The sequence below is a fragment of the Mustela nigripes genome, chromosome 18 (assembly GCF_022355385.1).
Source record: "Mustela nigripes isolate SB6536 chromosome 18, MUSNIG.SB6536, whole genome shotgun sequence".
Classification (NCBI taxonomy): Eukaryota; Metazoa; Chordata; class Mammalia; order Carnivora; family Mustelidae; genus Mustela; species Mustela nigripes.
This window is the reverse complement of record NC_081574.1, coordinates 21,085,060-21,102,999: the sequence shown is the minus strand read 5'-3', so window position 1 is coordinate 21,102,999 and position 17,940 is coordinate 21,085,060. Positions and strand designations below refer to the sequence as shown.

At 37.6% G+C, this 17,940-nt stretch overlaps 1 protein-coding gene across 3 annotated transcripts in view; it reads right to left on the bottom strand.

Moving 5' to 3' along the window:
* Positions 1-14,892, bottom strand: part of TUSC3 (tumor suppressor candidate 3) — a 261,179-nt gene extending 246,287 nt beyond the window's left edge. For 2 of the 3 annotated variants that reach the window (XM_059384047.1, XM_059384049.1), the window contains exon 1: positions 14,593-14,892. In XM_059384047.1, coding sequence (XP_059240030.1) covers positions 14,593-14,730 — 138 coding nt within the window. In that variant the 5' untranslated portion in view covers positions 14,731-14,892. The remainder of the gene's footprint in view (positions 1-14,592) is intronic. The other variant, XM_059384048.1, reaches the window with a different exon arrangement.
* Positions 14,893-17,940: the final 3,048 nt, after the last annotated feature.

The window sequence follows — 17,940 nt, the reverse complement described above, 5'->3', positions numbered from 1 at the left end:
CACCATGGTAATAAACAAGGAAGAATGGATCTACAAAACCAGAAAACTATTAACAAATGGCAATAATAAGCCCTTACTTATCAATAATTACTTTAAATGAAAGCAAGCTAAATTTTCCACTCAAAAGACAGAGGATCACTAAAAGATTAAAAAAAAAAAAAACAAGGTACAATAATATGTTGCCTGTAAGAGACTCATTTAAAGACACACAGAGACTAAGAGTAAAGGAATGAAAAAAAGATATACAAGCAAATGGGGGAAAAAAATGCAGGGTTAGCTACACTTGTTTTAGAAAGTGGACTTTAACAATGGTATACAATGATAAGATCACTATATGATATTAAAGTGTTCAATAAACCAAAAACATGTAACACTTATAAATATTTATATGCCCAATACGCCCAAAAAGAGAGCACCTACTTAAAGAAAAAACTGAAAGAGATAAAAGAAAAAAATAAACACAAATAAATAATATTTGGGGACTTTAATATCCCATACTCAACAACGGATACATCCTCCACCCAGAGAGTCAGTAAGAAAACAGTGGATTTGGAAAACACTGTAGACCAAATGAAGCTAACTAACAACCATATACAGAACATTCTATCTGATAATAGCAGGCTACACATTCTTCTCAAGGATACATGGAACCTTTACTAGGATATATCATATATTAGGCCATTAAAAAAGAAAAGTCTCAGCAAATTCAAGAAGACTGAAATCATATTAAGTATCTTCTCTGGCCATGATGGTATGAAACTAGAAATCAATAACAAGAGGAAAACTGAAAATTTCACAATTATATGGAAATTAAACAACATTCTACTGAACAACCAATGTTTCAAAAAAGTAAATCAAAGGTAAAATAACAAAGTATCTTCAAACAAATGTAAATGAAACACAACCTACCTAAATCTACAGGATGCAGCAAAAGCAGTTCTAAAAGGGAAATTCACAGGAATAACCACCATATTAAGAAGTAAGAAAGATAGCAAATAAACAAGGTAATTCTACACCGTAAAGTACCAGGAAAAGAACAACAAATGGTGTGAAGTCAGCAGAAGGAATGAATAGTAAAGATGAGAGCAGAAATAAATGAAATCAAGAACAGGAAAATAGTAGAAAATATTAACCAAACTAAGAGTTTGTTCTTTGAAAAAGTAAAATTGACAAAACTTTAGGTATAATAACCAATGAAAAAATGAGGACCCTAATCAAGAAAATTATAAATAAAAAAGGAAATACTATAATGTATACCACATAAATACAAAGAATCATAAGAGGCTTAATTATTAAGAACAACTACATGCCACTAAACTGGACAACCTAGAAGAAATGGAAAAATTCTTAGAAACACACAAACCACAAAGACTGGATCAGGAAAAAATTTTCTCAATAAACCAATTACTAGTAAGGAGATTTAATCAAAAACCTCCAACAAAGAAAAGCCCAGGACCAGATGGTTTCACTCATGAATTTTACCCAACTTTTAAAGAAGAATCAATACATGCTTCTCAAAGTCTTCCAAAAAATCAAAGACAGAATGCTCTGAACTCCATTTTACAAAACCAGCAGTACCCTAATACTACAACCAGAAAAGAAGTGTACCAAAATAAGTGACAGATGAACATGCCTAATAAATGCCCATGCAAGAATTCTCAATAAAATGCCAGCAAATTGAATTCACTAGCACATTCAAAGGATCACTCATCATGGTCAAGAGAAATACGTATCTTGGATGCAAGTATGTTTTCACATACATAAATAAATCACGTTGATTCATCACATTAATAGAATGAAAGAAAAATACCATGATTATGTCAAGACATAGAAAAGGCATCTGAAAAAATTCAACATCCATTCATTAAAAAAAAAAACCCTCTTAAATTAGATATAGAAAAAAATACACTTCAACAAAATAAAGTCCTTAAATAATAAGCCCAAAGCTATTATCATATTGAATGATGAAAACTTAAAAACTTCCCCTCTAAGATCAGGAACAAAAAAAATTGCCCACTCTCATCACTGTCATTCAACACGATCTTGAAAGTTCCTTGCCAAAAAATTCAAGCAAGAATAAGAAAGAAAAGGCATCAAAATTTGAAAGGAAGAAGTAAAACTATCTCCATTTGCAGATGACATAATTTTATACATAGAAAGTTCTAAAGAGGCCACCAAAAAACTGTTAGCTCTAATCAATGAATTCAGTAAAGTTGCAGGATACAAAATTAACATGCAAATCAGAGCATTTCTACATATTAACAATGAATTATCTAAAAAAATAAAGAAAATAATACCACAGTAACTTCAATAAAATACTAGGAATAAACTTAACCAAGGAGTTGAAAGATCTGTACTCTGAAAACTACAAGACTGATTTTATTTGAGGTACCTGGTGGCTCAATTGGTTAAGCATCTGCCTTCTGCTCAAATCATGATCCTGTGGTCCTGGGATTGAGCCCCACATCAGGCTCCCTGCTCAGCAGGGAGTCTCCTTTTCCCTCTTCCTCTGCCCCTCCCCCTCACTTGTGCACACACTCTCTCTCTCTCTCACTCTTCTCTCTCAAATAAATAAAATTTAAAAAAAAAAAAAAAGACTGATTTCACTTAAGTAATCTCTACACCCAACATGGGGCTCAAACTCACGACCGAGATATCAAGAGTTATGTACTCTACCAACTGAGCCAGCCAGATGCCCCCGTGAAAACTGCAAGACTGAAAGAACTTGAGGAAGACAAATAAATGGAAAGGTATCCCATATTCATGGATTAGAAAAATACTGTTATATGTTCATACTACCAAAAGCTACGCATAAATTCAATGCAATCCCTATCAAGAGTCCAATGGCACTTTCATAGAAGTAGACAAAACTATCTTAAAATGTATATGAAACCACAAAAAAACACAAATAGCCAAAGCAACCCTGAGAAAGAACAAAAAAGGAGACAGAACATTTCCTAATTCCCAGCTATAATATATTAAATATCGAACCAGTATGGTACTGACATAAAAGAAAAATAGATCATTTTAACAGAATCAAGAGCTCATAAATAAACCCAACCATATGCAGTCAACTAATATTTGACGAGAGAGCTAAGAACACTCAGTGTAGAAAACACAATCATTTCAATAAATGGTGCTGGGAAAATCGGATATTCACATATAAAACAATGAAACTAGACTCCCATCTTATACCACACAAAAATTAAATTGAGATGGATTAACACTTAAACAGAGGACCTGAAACCATGAAATCCCTAGAATAAAACAGGAACAAAAGTCCTTGACAAAAGTCTTAGCAATGATTGGCTATGACATGTAAGGTACAAGCAACAAAGCAAAAAATAAGTGGGCCTACATCAAACTAAAAAGCTTCTATAGCAAAAGAAACCACCCACAAAATAAAAAGATGACCTACAGAATGAGAAAAAATATTCGTGCCATATATCTGATAAGGGGTTAATCTCCAAATTATATAAAGAACTCACACAACTCAAAAGCCAAAACAAAACAAAACAAGATCTAATTTTAAAAAATGAGGAACTACCACCATTTGCAAAAACATAAGGGCATATGCTAAGTGAAATAAGTCAGAGAAAGAGAAATACTATATGACTTCACTTGTATGTATAATCTAAATAATAATAATAATAATAATAGAAAAAGGGATCACACTTAATGACGTGTGATTACCAGAAGCAGAGTTGGGGTAAGATAATTGGAAGAATATGGTCAAAAGTCACAAATTCCCATATGGAAGTATTAGAAGTGTAATATACAACAGGAGGACTATAGTTAACAGTGCTATATGATGTACAGGAAAACTGTTAACAAAGTAAATCCTAAGAATTCTCTTCAAAAGGAGATTTTTCTTTCCTTTTTAATGTATCTATATGAGAAGATGGATGTTAGCTAAAACTACTGTGGCAATCATTTCATAATATGTGCAAATCAAACAATAGTAGTATATACCTTAAACTTATATAGTGATGTATGCCAATTTCTTCATGCAACTAAAAAAAATTAAAAGACAAGAGATAAACACTGATGATGATGTGGAGAAAAGGGAACCCTCACACACTAGTGGTAGGACTGTAAACTGGTGTAGTTACTATGGAAAACAGAATGGGTGGGGGGGAAGAAAAGAGAATAGAGGAGCCTCAAAAAATTAAAAATAGAACTACCATGTGATTCAACAATTCAACTTCTGGAATATATCCAATCAAAATGAAAACACTATCTCAAAAATATATCCACACCCCCATGTTCATAACGCCATTATTTACAAGACCCAAGACATGAAAACAATCTTAAGGATCCACTGACAGATGAATATGAAGAAACTGTGTGTGTGTGTATATACACACATAATGCATATACACCACACACACACACACACACACACACAGGAAATATTCCATTCAGCCATAGTAAAACTAAGAAATCCTGCCATTTGCAATAATGTGGATTGACACTGAGGGCATTATGGCAGGTGAAATAAGTCAAGACAGTGAAAAGACAAATACTGTATTATATGCATAATAAAAAAATTCATAGAAACAGAGTAAAGTGATAGTCACAGGAGGTGGTGGGCAGGAGAATGGGAAGATACTGGTCAAAGGGAACAAACTTCCATTTAATAGGTAAGTTCTAGTAATCTAATGCTCAAGTATTTTGATTATACTTACCAGTAGTGTAGTATTTACTTGAAAGTTGTTATGAGAGTAAATCTTAAATGTCTCAGCACAATAAGGGAATGGTAAGTATGTGATGTTATGGGGGTGTTAGCTAAGGCCATGGTGATGATCATTTTCCAATATATAAGTGTATCAAGTCAGCATGTTATACACTTTAAATATTCAAAATATTATATCAGTTATATGTCAGTAAAGCTGGGGATGGGGAGGATGAGGTAGTAGCCAACAATGTCAAAAGCTATATAAAAGTCAAGTAGTACAAGTACTCATTATGGCTGGTAATGAAGCAAGCAATGATATTCTCAAGAGCCCTAACTTGTCAAATAGGAAAACAAAATATTTATAAAAAGTTATGCATATCAAGTAGATTCGTTTTTAATTGGTCTCTTGTAATGTCAAATCAATGTGCGCTATTCAGGTAAAAAAATAAAAAAACAAAAAGAAGAATACACCCTACAAATCCATTCACCAATATCACCACCGAAGCTAACATGAAGCATTTACTATGTTCCATGCACTCTGCTGCTAAATCCTTTATGGGATTAGCTCATGTCAGGCTCACAGCTCTACAGTAGGGACTAACATACTATCTTCATTTTACAGATAAGGAAAAGAGGCTTAGAGAGATTAAGTAACTTGACCAAAATAATTTCACTAAGCATTTACCAACTGCAAGGTACTATGCATGAATATGCAGGTATAGAAATGAAAGGGGAAAAAGCCGTTCTCTTCAAAGGGCTTATAGAACCATAGGCATGACAGATGACAGACAATAATTCACATAAGTGTTATAAAGAAATAAGCACCAAGATCCATTTGTGTGAGCACAGAGGAGGAGTCCATCATCCAAAACGGGGTGGGGGGGGGGGGGGGTAAGTGACTTAAGCAGCACTGAAGGGAAGCATGTAAGAGCAGACAGAAAGCAAAAAGTCAAGTCAGACACAGGAAAAGTGCTAACAGCACACAAAGAACCTTGGATTGTACCCTGTGGCACTTAAAAAATAAACTGTACTCCTCAAAAACAGCATTGGTCAGAGAAGCTGCAGAATATCTTTAGCTGGGGTAAGGGAATGAGTGTCCAAAAAGTCACAAGTAAGTAAAGGTATGAGACCAAGTGAAATGTGCCCAGATTTCTGGCTCTGGCAAACAGATTTGTGACCATGTTTTACTTAGTATTAGGGATTATAGGAGGCACTGGTTTGGGGTTCTATGCTGTTTTAGAGTTCTGTCTCTCATGACTAAGGTTTACCATAGCCTAACTTCCTTTACTTAAACAGGTTCATAAAGAAACAGATGGTTTAATTTTATAAATTAGTTCTCAAGGGAATCACATCTAAGCAGTATTAAAGGTTTTTACATCTGCCAAACTTTTAATCATTTTAGGTTTTAAAAAACGAATATCCATGAAGAGGAAATTATAAAGTTAAAACATCAGCAATGAAAAGACAGAGGAAAACAGTATAATGAAAGTAGTGAAGGGGCTGAGGGAAGGAAGAAGAATCTGACAGCACAACTGAGCATGGGAATATGGAAATAGAAACTCCGGTGTCAGGAAACCTAACATCCAGTCCCAACTTTATTATTTAGCCTGAAACCTGACCCTCCTGCTCTAACATTCCATAATGCAGTTTTTTGTTTTTTGTTTTTTTTAATCTACGGTGACAACTCTCTTTATGATTTGGAATATGCTCCAACATCAAAGCATGAGACTCATGTACCTGTCAAGAGGAACCTAAATTAGAGTACCATTATGGTAGTATTACACCTTGATTCAGCCACTCTTTCTCCCCATTAAGTCTCTTAGAGAAAAAAGTACAGGAAACAATAGTAAGACACAGCCCATCATTTCACTTTCCTGAGCATAAGAAAAATCCTTTAGAGGCGCCTGGGTGGCTCCGTGGGTTAAAGCCTCTGCCTTAGGCTCAGGTCATGATCCCAGGGTCCTGGGATCGAGTCCCGCATCGGGCTTTCTGCTAGGCAGGGAGTCTGCTTCCTCCTCTCTCTCTGCCTGCCTCTCTGCCTACTTGTGTTCTCTCTCTGTCACATAAATAAAATCTTTAAAAAAAAAAAAAAAAGGAAAAAGAAAAATCCTTTATTCACTTTGAAAACTCCAATGCTAAAAGACAAACAAAAACAAAAAAGGAACTATCATCATTGCACAATACCCTCAAAAAGTTGAGGGTCCCAACTTTTCTTTTGCTTAATCTTAAACTCAAATGTAAACCAAAATAATAATTTTCAAATATGATCATTTTCAAAATAAAATGTCTTCCTCTATGGTAGTCTTTAAAATGAAACTAGGTACCACTCTATTATACAAACAAAAGCAAAAGAAGTTAAGTATTTTTTAAAAGGATTCACACAGAAAACAGCATATATCAAATATATCTGAAGCACAACTTATTCTTTCTCCCTTTCTCGGGCTAAGAGCTTTCAAGGCATATAATAAATTTATTTCCAATTTCTTTCCCACAATTTTTTGGACATATCATACTTAGAGAACTTCAATTCATACAATAAAAATGAAGTTATATTAATAAAAGACAGACATGGAAAAATGCACTTTCCAAAACACCAAAACATACACAGACTTCTAATAATGATCATTAATATTCAAAGATAAAGGAGAGCTATATGTATGTAAATAATCCTTCAATATTCAATATCTAATTCACAAAGAAGTTCATATAGCTAGGTCATTGTTAAGCTACTAAACACAGTATTAAAAAAAAGAAGACGGTAAATTTATAAATTGGGTAAATAACAATCATGGGTAAAACTCTTAATCCCAGATTAATCCCAGTTAATCCCAGATAATTTTCCTCAGCAGAATGCTTTTACAAAAAAATCTGTAAATTCAATTCAGAATGTCTTAAAGAATATGAAGCTTATTAGCACCTAACAAGGAGTCCAGAGTTATAGCAATTACATGACTAGTTAGGTCATGTCAAATACCCGCATTTTTTCCATTTTTCTACTCTGCCATCATGAACTTACTGGTTTTGTCCTCAGGCTTATACTTTAATGTTTTACAAGATGGGTTCAATAACTCAAACATCACATTCTCATATTCATATCACAAAGACAAGAAGAGAGAATTTCCCTTCCTTGTGTCCTTTACGAAAGAGGAGGCAACTTGTCACAAGTCCCCATATAATTGTATATGTGCTCACTCCTACCTAAACCAGTAATTTCTTTTTTTTTTTTTTTTTTTTAAAGATTTTATTTATTTATTTGACAGAGAGAGATCACAAGCAGGCAGAGAGGCAGGCAGAGAGAGAGGAGGAAGCAGGCTCCCTGCTGAGCAGAGCCCGACGTGGGACTCGATCCCAGCACCCTGAGATCATGACCTGAGCCGAAGGCAGCGGCTTAACCCACTGAGCCACCCAGGCGCCCTAAACCAGTAATTTCTAAAGTACTGGATAATGATAATCTTTGACTTAAATGTTTTGGGCTTGGGATAGTCCCAGTTTCTCTAAATCAAAACAAGTTACTGTTGTTAGCTAAATAAAGGTAAGGCAAACAAAGCTATCTGCTAAACCAGCAAGCAAAGATACTGTAAAGACCATTTCTAACCTAAGTGAAATGCCTAGCACTCTATCTCCTATCTGTTCTATTACTTTTTTCGTTCCCTAATATAATTTAGACTGATTTCCAACTTCTTAGTTTGTTAAATTCAGTGAGTTCTCTATCCTAAGGTACCTCAATTTAATATTTAATATGAATAGTAAACAGATTCCACAATTTATAATGAATTCTGTATCCCAAGTTTTACCTCGAGATTTATATAAACTAAGTTTCCAATGGTTTTGTTTTCCAAGCACAGAACCTATACTCAACCTATACTCAAGTGCTCCTTTTCATTAAGGCTAGTTAAGTTCTCATGGTAACATGCAATGGAAAGAAATTTCTATTTCACCTCAGAATGTCAAACTCAATAAGTATCTTTATATGATCAACCAAAACGTTGGTAACAATAAACATATCAGTAAAGACTTCCTTTTACTTTTTTTCAGCTCATAAATGGCTTCAGAGTTCTACTCTTCTTTGTTAAGACTTTTATCATAGATTTTAAAGGACTCCATAAGCTCATTGTTGATCTTTTTTCTTCAGGCATTAAACAGAAAAACAGAAAACAAGGCTGGAAAGCAGACTGATACCGATTACTATGAAAAAATACATTACCTATTATTTTGAATAACTTTTTTGAAATTTTAATATTCAAACTAAATATTTATATGTTTTTCATAGCTATTAAGGGAGAAACCCTATTTTGGCAAGATGTTCTCCTTAAATCTGTGTACAGCTCCTCGAGAGAGTAGAGAGCCAGCCTTTCTGTATACGATGTGCAAAATACAGGGTGAGAGTGACAAAGACATATTACACTGCCAAGTGATTACTTAAAAATGAGATCTGAGGATGTAAAATTTATTCCCGATAAAACAACACTGTTAACAGCAATGCAAAAACAGGTGGACAGAGAGAAGGCTTAGGAGTTCCCCTTTAGGGGTGCCTGGGTGTCTGCCTTGGGCTCAGGTCATGATCCCAATGTCCTGGCATTGAGCCCTGCATCACATCATAGGCTTCCCTGTTCAGTGGGGAGACTGCTTCTCCCCCTCCCTCTGGCTCACCCTGCTTGTACTCTCTGCCAAATAAAATCTTTTAAAAAATTAATAAAAAAGGAGTTCCCCAGGGCACCTGGGTGGCTCAGTGGGTTAAAGCCTCTGCCTTTGGCCCAGGTCATGATCCCAGAGTCCTGGGACCAAGCCCCACATCGGGCTCTCTGCTCAGCGGGGAGCCTGCTTCCTTCTCTCTCTCTCTGCCTGCCTCTCTGCCTACTGTGATCTCTGTCTGTCAAATAAATAAATAAAATCTTTAAATTAAAAAAAAAAAAAGAGTTCCCCTTCAGATATGCTCAATTTGAGAAGACACAGAAATTTTGCCCAATAGGTAATATAAAAAGTAGATATTTACATAAATACTATTTGGTCCCCTCATTGCATGCCAAGTGCATACACACATGCACACACACTCTCAATGTTACATTAACCTATACATTTGTTCATGATCTACCTGTTCTCTAGCCCGGGAACAACAGCCATTCCCACACTTGGCCAAAGGTAAATTTTCTATCTTGGTGGAATTAACATGATGCTCCGGGAGGGAGTCTTATGGAAAGAAGCAATCATAAGATAAATAAACCATGGAGACCACCAAAGTAACCAATGTCAATCATTGGCATACGGGGCACAGTCATCCAAACTCACTAAATACGGAGAAAATACAAAAGTAAACGTGTTAAAAGATTAACGACTGATAAATCTGTGGCTCAGGTTACACATTTCTCCCCTTTCCCTTTCTATCTTCCATGTAGAACAGATCACATATATGGGACTGAATATGCTGGTGGTGTATGTATAGAGAGGAAACTATCCCAAAATTCTCTTTTGACAAAGGTACTATCTCTTTATCTCTTACTTAAGGAAACAAGTCATAGATTTCTACATAACATGCAAGCAAAGTACTAACTGGCTTCGTTCTGAAACACCTTTTCAAGGATGTATATAGCACACAAGCCTTGGAAGACAGTGTCCTGTCTAAAACAGAGAGGTTTTTTTACTTTCCACTTTAATAAAGATAATGTCACCTTTGGGTCAAAGGTCAAACAAACCCATTATAAAAAACTTTGAGCTCCTTAAACTCAAGATCCTTCTGCTGCCGCAAAATTTCCTACACCTGTAGGGGTTATTTAGCCTGCGTCATCAGCACAAATGTTGATACTCCGGCAAATCTGAGGCTGTGAGTGATAACCTGTCCACCTGTGACCCAGGAATTCCACGACTTCTGCCATCATCTGTGAAAGTGCAGCAGGCTAAGCCTTCACAGTACTTGACAAGTGGTTTTGGCCATTCTGAGTAAGACCTGTCACTTCCAACTACTTAGCAAGGAGTTAATTCATACAAAATTTAGCCTAGATGAAACTACCTGCATCGGCAAAATCTACGGTCTGCGTATACATATCTATGCAAAATTACTATGCATTTCTTAAAGTTGTGCTCATATATTAACCAACTTACTTCTTTTTCAACTAAAGTTCTTCTCTTAAAGATATAATCTATTGCTCACTTCCATCCTCTCCCTTTTCTTCATTGCCTAAGACAGTAAAGTCTCTATTTTACGGCTATGCCACTAAAAATATAACTGGATATATTCATCTCAGTGTAAAATGTACTTAGAAATATTAATCACATACAGAAGTTCTCTCAGAAGCAATTGAGATCTTTCATTTAGACAATCATATTACTTTGCAAAAATATTTATGAGCTGTTCAATTTTTCATAATGCATACTCATTGTTACCTACATGTCATAACCAATTAGCTAAAGTAAAGGATAAATTCTTTTCATAGCTTCTTTTGATAATATTAAAGTCAATAAATCCATTGAAAATAATTACAGAATTTGTGCTCCTTTTATATTATCAGGTATTATTATAGATTCGAAATGAAGCTGATTAACTGGTTAAGTGTTAACAATGTAAAAAATAGAGATGCCATTAAAATAAAAAGAAAATGATGCACTACATATGCAAATGATATACTACCAAGAAACTATAGACTCCCACAAATTCTTATCACTTCACATGAGGATTCAAAAATTAGTTTAATGAATCTATTCAATGTAATCAAGGAAAGTGATTATAAAAATCTCCAATCTTCTTTGCCTATTCACTCATCTATTGCTCTTCACTATATTCTTAGAGAAATAACAAAATTATTTTTTAATGAAATGTCTTCATTAAGAAACAAACAGATACAAAAACATATATGTGGACATACAAACATAGACACGCTCACAAATACCACCAATTCTTCCATGTTGCAAAATCTCCTGGGAAGTTCTCAAATATCGTAAGAGTTTGGAACTCTGTGTTTCATAATAAAACAGGCAATTTATTCTAGTAACTATTTATTTTATAATAATGATAAAATCCGTTTCTTAACCCACTGAGCCACCCAGGCACCCAATAAAATCCGTTTCTTTAGCAAAAAAAATTTGAAAAATATTTTATCACATTTTAGGATTCTGTCATCATGTCTAACCATTTAAATGAAGACCACATAATAATAGCTACCAGTACTGATCATCTGTTATGTTAAAGGCACTACACTGAGTAGTTTATATACAGTCGTATTCAAATCCCTGTGACAACCCTGAGATGTAGGTATATTTGTTTTAAAACAAAAAAGTTAAAATTCAGGGAAGTTAAGTGGTTTGCCTAATGTCATACAATCAGATAGTGATTGAGTTGTAACGAGGTAACGAGACCATTTGCCTGACTCGGAAACCTATACTGGTAGCTATTATTCATAACTATTACTTTCCTAAAAACAACTACATCCATTCTTGGTTCCAGGTTCAACTTTAAACAAACAGGGTTTTGGAGTGGGGGGGAGGGGTGAGCCTGGTGGTGGGTATTATGGAGGGCAAGTATTGCATGGAGCACTGGATGTGGTGCATAAACAATAAATTTTGGAACATTGAAAAAAAATTTTAATTTTAAAAATAATTTAAAAATTTAAAAATGAATGTCAATTTGGCCTCCCCAGTATAAAAGGATACACTACTCATGCCAAGTCAACTCTTCTAGCACTTAAGTTTGTAATATTTATTGTAATGAATTAAGTTCCAACTGCTACACTTGGTGGTTCAATGGTGTCAAATTTTGTACTGGGCATCAGGTTCTAAATTCAGCAGGGAATGAAGTGACATGTTCAAAGCAACCCTGGAATACCCCTAGAAAAGTACCACAATGATGACCAGCCACTTTCCAGTATTTCTAAATAAAGAAAGTGTTTCTTCTAGCATTGAAAGACACCACAACCTTCCAAGTTATTAAGGACTAAGATTGAAATCAGGGGCTCTGAACTTCACAAATAAATTTGTATAACTTAGTGAGTTTGTTCTCATATACTACATTCCAGATATGTGTACTCATGAAGTATTAAAACTTCATTTGTTACTTTGTTCTTCCTTTCCCTAAATATGTGTATTCTGCAAAACCACCACATACTACTATTAGACTCTCCTGTTGAAGATAAATAAAAACAATTCCGGAAGACATCCTTTCCTAATCCTTAACAATTTTCTTCCTAATTTTTCATTTAAAACCTATTTTATGAAAAATATATTAATGGAACAGATGTTAATTTATTGTAGTTATACTAAATTAACAAGCGTTTTCACCTGTTAAAGTAGCATACAACGATACCAAGATGCTTCGAAGATGTATCCTTTTCAGATTTTCTGACTTTTCTTCCAACTGAAAGTTACTATGATCAGAGTTATCTTTTTCTCCCCTCTTTTTTTTTTTTTTAATTTATTTATTTTTAGAGAGAGACTGCAAAAGCAAGATGGAAGGTTGAGGAAGGAGTAGAGGGAGACGCGGAGAGAAATCTCAAGCAGTCACCTTGCTGAGCACTGCACAGGCAGAGATCCCCTCAAGACCCTGATCATGACCTAAACCTAAATCAAAACGGGGATGCTCAAAGGACTAAGCCACCCAAGTGCCCCCACAGTCATCTTTCTAAGAAGTAAAACATCAAAATTCCCATGGAATTCCTCATCATTTTTAACTGCCCTCTGCTGTGGTAATCCTCAAAAAAAAAAAAAAAAAAAAAAAAAAAAAAAAAAAAACACTTTTTAATCTCCCTTCCTCAAAAAAAAAACCACCACACCTAAAGCTCTTGGGATGTGGTATATAAATACCAAATGCTAAAAAAAATAGATCTTTAAATTATTTTGTAAATACAGTCTTAATTTTAAGAGTTCTTCTCTAAACCTCTCACCAGAACTCCATGAAGAATTCCGTAAGGCCTACTTTCATGTTAAAAGTAAAAAGCTAACGGGAAGAAGTTAGTATTGAGTTCAGATTTGTTTCAGGCAACGAGTAAAGGCAATTATTTTACACATGAAGCTGCTTTTCTCACTCTCTACCCAGCTATCTAGAAACTCCTGGAAACATTTTAAACCCGACTTAGATTTTGAGTCACGTGTGTGCAATACTTCACCAGGAAAACCCTGAATAAGCGAATACTCTTACTAAAACAATGTACTCTTAGAAACACTGCTCGCATTTCCAAGGAATTTTTTTTTTCCTGAGCCTGCTCGATTGAGTATCCAAGGCAATGACGGATACCTGAAAGTCACAAATTACTATTTTAAATCTAGTGACTCCAACCCTCTTACCAAACTTACTCGAGGACTAAGACTGAAATCAGGTGATCTTCACAAATTTACCGAACTTAAAATTATGTGAGTTTGTTCTCACCATTATATAGGAGTTCAACATAAGGAAAAATAAACCCACAGCTTTAATAGTATGTAATTATGGATACCAACTTAATATACATTTCCAAAATGCTCCGCTACCCCCTTGAAACGAATAACGAAGGCAGCTGGGTCCTGAACGTAAAGACCAAATAAATCTTTCTCTCTCGTGGGGTTGCAAATACTCCTAAGAGGTATTTTCACATCCAACACACACCCCCCTTTAGTGACTCAAGGGCAGGAAGTTCGGCCTCCCGAGGGTCAAAAGCGACGCGAGTCTGAAAGCTGTGCGGTGCTCAGGCGCAGGGTCAAAGGGGATGCTTTGGGGGTTTTGAGAAAACACCAGGCTAACCCCACAAGCGCGACAGCGTGGCCCGCAGGCCTCGCAACCGCTGGGCTCCAGCCCGCAGGCCACCGTCGCCCACGCCCAGCCGCCCGGCTGCCTAGCAACGCGGCGAGGCTGCCTGGCAACGCCGCCGCCCCGGCCCGCCCCAGCGAGCCCCAGCGAGCCCCAGCGAGCCCCAGTCAGCCCCGGCCCACCCGGAAGGCCAGAGGACTCCCGATACCTCTTTTTTCTTCTGTCCTCCCCCGAGCTGGATGCAGAGAAGTAGCAGGAGGAGAAGAAAGGGAAAGCTCCCGGTGGGCAGGTACCGCAGCCGCCGCCCCGCCTGCCTCCGGCGTGAAGGAGCGCCCCTGGCACCCATCGCCGCAGGGCAGTGTCTCCTCCACGCTCGGTAACCGTGCGCGCCCAGCTCCTACCGCCGTCCTAGCCCTGCCAGGCCAATCGCCGGGAGCCCCTGCCTGTGCCCTCGCGGGTGCCTGCGGCTTCGCCTGGGAAGCGGACGCCGCCGAGGACGCGGAGGAGGAAACTGACAGAGCATCCGGTTCACCAGGAGAAGGGACCTGGAAAGGCCCGGGATGGGGCAGGAAGTGGGCGTGGCGAGGGAGCGGGGGGCCTCGTGCGCGCCCCGCCGGAGGTCTCCCGGAGACCCACGCCGCCCGGGGCCACGGCTCTGCAGCTGGCTGGCTGCACGCTGTCCTGTGACTGAATCCAGTGCGAGGTCCCAGGAATAAGCGAGGGGCCTCTTCAGTCCAGCAGAAGTAAACTGCTTACCTGGAGGCACGGACAGACCTTCTAGGACGCTGGAGGAGGGATTTAAGGAAGTAAAAGGCGCTTGGCCCCCCCCTGGCCAAGGGGCGTCTCCCTTTCCGTAAACACATCTGTGGCTCCCATACGGAGCCCTCTCACGCCTCTAACACAATCCACACAATATAATCCCGCGGATGCACGCTAGCCGCAGGCAACTTCACAGCCGTTCCTTGCAGTCCCAATTGAGGGGCCTGAGGAGCCAAACTTCACACCTTTCCGTTCATTCATTCAGTTTCCGTGGAGCGCCCAAGTGCAGACCGCTGTACTAGACACTTGGGAATGCAAAAACGAAAAGGACTTAACCCTGCTCTCTGAAATATTTTAAGAAGGATAGGGCAGACTGTTTACTGGATATCTGGTATGGGTCAAGTCCTGTCCTTGCAGGATTTCTTTTTTTCTTCGGTGCAGGTTCTTGGTCAGGCAGCTTGGAAGAATGAAGACGTAGACCAGGGAAGAATGGAGAAGAAAGCAAAGTTTTATTGAGTGACAGTACAAAGCTCCCGAAGAGGGAAGGGGATCCAAGAGGGTTGCCAACTTGGCGTTTAGATCTGGGGGTTTTCATGGGTTTGTTGGAGGGCTATTTTAATCTGATTAACCCTCCATCATCCAGTCAGGTTTTTGCCATCTACCCATCACGTGGGAAAGCGTGGAGGGCTCCTTCCTGGTGTGGAGGCCGAGGAAATTAAGGCCATCCCACCTCAAGTTTAGCTGATGTGGGAAACAGAGGCAGAAGAAAATCATTAAAATTCCCTACCTACAGACAAGCTCTTGAAACAGACAGTGGCTCTCCCCTGGGGACTCAACTGCCCTCACCTTGAGGTTTTGCTAAGGACTATCCTAGCCTGACTGACCCCCTACCCGGACAGGTCCGACCAGAATCCTGTATGTCTACTTTAACAATTCCTTTAGGAAACTTTATCTCTGAACCTCCTAGAGAGTGTCGAGAATCATTCCCAAGCATGTGGCCCACTGATACAGCTAAAGGATCTCACGAGAAGATTTTTATTATTGGTAATTAGTAACTTTTCTCCCAACAATAGCTAGCCCCTCAAGGTCCTGGAGACCTTGCTTCCAAAAGTCTTTGGAGACTTACATCATCCATAATCCCCTTTGTCCTCACCCACCGCTGAGTCTACCCTTACTCTGCCTTTAAAAACTCTGACTGTAATCTGGTTAGGGGTCCAAGTCCCTACTCGGCTGTGTCGGGTGTACTTGGGCCCAAGCGTAAGCTTGTCAAATAAACCCTCGTGTGATTGCATCGGTGCTTGGCTCCTTGGTGGTCTCTCAGACACGAAAACTCGGGCATAACACTGGGTGATGTAAAATCCTTTTAAGGGTGGTTTCCCCTTGGGAAATCCCCTAGGGATTGTCCCCACCTGCCTTTCTTCCAACTATCCTCCATTACTGTTCTAGTGTAGCTTTTATTCTACTTCAAGATTTCTTCTCTTAACTTTTATCATGAACATGTCCAATAGTCTAATGAAACCTACTGGCTCAGTCTTAAAACAGTACTTCTAACTGCAAAAATTAAATTCATAAGATTAAATAAACATACGATTAAATATTAACATAAACATAAGATTAAATATTAAAAAAACATAAATTCATAAGATTAAATTCGTAAAAAGGAATCATTTATAATTAAATACCATTATCAAAATTAAAACAATTCACCTGCCTTCACCTGGTGGTCAAAAAACATTTCTATCTGGGGAAAGCTGGAAAGCAAGGGTACATGTTGGAACCAATGTATAAACATTCAGACTTCACAGTGTGATTATGAGTGACCAAGAGGCACAGAATTGTAGGATACTTGGCCAACTAAGTAGCCTTATAGGGCTGTAAATAAATTTTGCAATCACATGAAATCCAGCAGACCTAACAGCCATTCTAATAAATATGGTAATATGATGACAAACAATATTTCAGAATATCTACTACTGTCCTGCCATGAGAAATTATTTTTCGTTTCTACAGGAAACAAAGCCATATATACTGCTAATACTACCATGCTTTGTCTTCCACTTTATAATTGAAGAAAACAAGATTTTCATTAGAGGTTAATAGAAATATGGTTAATGTTTTTTCAATTAAAGTTTCACAGATGACCCTAAATTTCATGAACTCCAGATTAAGAACTCCTGTTCCACAATAATCTTATCAGATAACTCCTATTATAACAATTTTCACCTGAAAAAAACAGACCAGGAGCGCTCAGTCATACAACTAGAAAAACGTGTTACTAGGAGGAATTTGAACTTTGGCAGGCAAGCTCGGTAGCTACTATTATATGCTACGCTATGCTGGCTTTTTAAAAGGAATTTACCTAGAAATTCTCTCTATCTCCCAGGCTTTTGATTTCCCACTATTATGTGAGCATTTTTGCCCGTGGTAATTTCTTGCAAAAGAATAGCCCATTGCTTTTTCCTTGAGACTTGTGAAAGTGGCCTCCACTTTTATTTATCTGTAAATTTATGGTTTCTATCGAGATACACTCAACATAATCAAAATCTATCATCTGCCACTTCATCTCCCAAATTTATCTTAATTTCTTTTATTGTAATTAGTGGTGGTACCACTGTAACCAAACCAACGTGAGTTCACTCCTTGCTGAATCATAGATAGAAACTATATCAGCTGAGTTGTTGCACAAAGGGAACTTTATTTGCAGTAAATAAGGAGATCATCGGAAATAACTTCCAAAGCCATGACTCTGAGCAAGGGTGGATAGGTTCCTTTTATTTAGGTTTAGGAGAAATATTTT